At 45.3% G+C, this 2318-nt stretch overlaps 1 protein-coding gene across 1 annotated transcript; it reads left to right on the top strand.

The window, feature by feature from the left end:
• Window positions 1–461: 461 nt before the first annotated feature.
• Window positions 462–957, top strand: CC84DRAFT_1176528 (uncharacterized protein; the record flags this gene model as incomplete). The annotated part of the gene is made up of 2 exons (XM_018180229.1): window positions 462–735; window positions 836–957. The coding sequence occupies 2 exons, from the start codon at window positions 462–464 to the stop codon at window positions 955–957; spliced, it is 396 nt and encodes a 131-aa protein (XP_018034644.1).
• Between the last annotated feature and the right edge of the window lie 1361 nt (window positions 958–2318).

Raw genomic sequence — 2318 nt, 5'->3', positions numbered from 1 at the left:
TAACAGAATCTTAGTTCGATCCTCCAATTCTGCCTGCACGTACTCGTTATTCTGACCGTTATGAAAGACCAGCAGTTAGGACTAAAACAACCCCATTATTCTAAAGAAATAATTCTTGATATTTATTGTGAGAATAATAAAGTGGGATGATAATTGTGCGACCGCGCGACGGAAAAGTTCGCGCACAGACCTGTGTTTAAGCAATTGGGGAAATTATGTCTAACGTTATACACACCCTCATACTTTCTATGTGGAACGAGCTCTAGCCTCACCGAGCCTCGGCTAATAGTACTGTGCTAGATCCGTGATCAGTAGTCTATATGTACAGGTGGTTCGCTCACACTTCTTCCTTTCATCACTACATTTTCACTACTCCACTCCATCATCACCAACAAACAACAATTGCAATATTGAGCATTTGGAAGAAGTCCTAATCTCCTTAATCTTGAAATACCCTCAGCATGATCTCAAAGTCGATTCTCACTCTCATGGCTACGGCCGCATTGCTCGAAACTGGCCTTGCCGTGCCCCTTGTCTCCGAGAATATCGGCCTCGACCTTGTCACTCGCCAAACAGAATCACCAGCAGTCTATTTCAAAACATTTTCTGATTCGCCGCACTGTGCGGGCAATGCTCGAATGTGGAGTTACGACGACGGTTCTTACGACGATGGTGGGTGCCACAGCCTGTCTGCATACAGCATGGAGGTTACGTGGTTTGCCAATACCTGTCGTGGTGAGTCCTCCAAATTTATTCTCTTATCAAGACTCTCTCCGGGTATGAGAGTCCATCGCGTATCCTAGAACCATAACTAAGAGTATATATACTGACTCAGACAACCTAGCATTCATATACAGAGGTTCTACCTGCGAACATGAACCTACGGAGATCCAGGTTCAGACTGGAACGTGCTACGACACGTCCCTGTACCATAAATTCAAGGTATTCTGCCATTAGGAGGTGGAGGTAGAGGTGGAGATGAACGTGCACGTTCTAGCTATTTATAAGATGATGCTTTAGCTCCCTAAGGCTGCAACTTTCTGGAGACTGTCTATTAAATGGCTATATATCTAAATAGCGGTCGATGGACCCAGCTCTAGGATGCGCAGACGCGGTGAGCACATCGCGCCTATAGCGTACTACCAATAATGCGGAAATGCAAATACCAACTAATAACCAGCTTTGCTCCCTTCACTCTAATGTCCGCTCCTTTATTCACTAGCGTCCGCGCCATGGTCTATTTCTTTTCTTAATTGCCCGGCGCAACGCCATTCACCGGCCGTTGGCCTTTGCTTTGATGTCTTCACCTAGATTGAACAGCAGCCGCATCATCGCCCTGTTCCCTTTCAAAGCTGTCGCTCTATTGTCCAACAGTAGACGCACTGCTGCCACCTCGGTTCCTTAGTCTGTATAGTGCAGTGCTGTATTTCCATCGTCATCCTTCGCCTTGACCTTCGCCCACTATTACTGGCACGGACGATGGCATATGTACTTGGTCAGACCCTTTCGAACCTGCTTCTCTACGCTGTGCTTCTTGTCAAGGTGGGTAGTAACGCGAGAGCCTGCCGTAGCAAGGGCATACTTGCATACGCGACAGATCAGCGCTTGGTTCTCGTCATCAGCATAAAGATCGCATGCTTCCAGTAGACTCGACATGGCTACAGCAAAGTCGAGGTAAGAAAATGGCGCCTAACTTGGAATTGAACGGGAACGGAACTGTACAAGGATAATGACTACCGTGTCCGTGCGCGTGATGCACGGATTCGCGTGATGCACGCTCGGCCCGAAAACATGTCAAACTTGGACACCACACAACTCCACCAATATGGCTCCAATTGACGATGCGGTTGCAGAGATAAACTCGCTAGATTCTAGCGATAAACTCTGTTATACGAAAATAGCTAGTAAGCATGGCGTTAAGCACTTAATTCTTTTGTGGTGGCACTACGTAGTTATACAGTCGCACGCGTTAAAGACCACCAACTAATAAAAACTCACTCTATAGTAAGAGGTAGAGCTTATTAACTATATAGAAGGGCTAATAGCGCGTTACTTACCACCTATAAGAGAAATGATATAAAATTTCGCGTTAATAATAGCAAAGGAGCTAGTAAGTGAGAGCTGGGTTACGCGCTTTATTAACTAACATAGCATCCATCTCATCTCTTAATGGGTAGCCGGTATGGATAGTAATCGCCATAATACCAACTTAGGTGATAAATACAGCCTATATTTTAATCTACTGGGTAGCAAATTTAAGGAATATGACATTAAACCTCGGCACATGTATAATATGGATAAAAAGGGCTTCCTAATTA

This window comes from Paraphaeosphaeria sporulosa (assembly GCF_001642045.1).
Source record: "Paraphaeosphaeria sporulosa strain AP3s5-JAC2a unplaced genomic scaffold CC84scaffold_6, whole genome shotgun sequence".
NCBI classification, from domain to species: Eukaryota; Fungi; Ascomycota; class Dothideomycetes; order Pleosporales; family Didymosphaeriaceae; genus Paraphaeosphaeria; species Paraphaeosphaeria sporulosa.
This window is presented reverse-complemented; position numbering and strand designations above follow the sequence as displayed.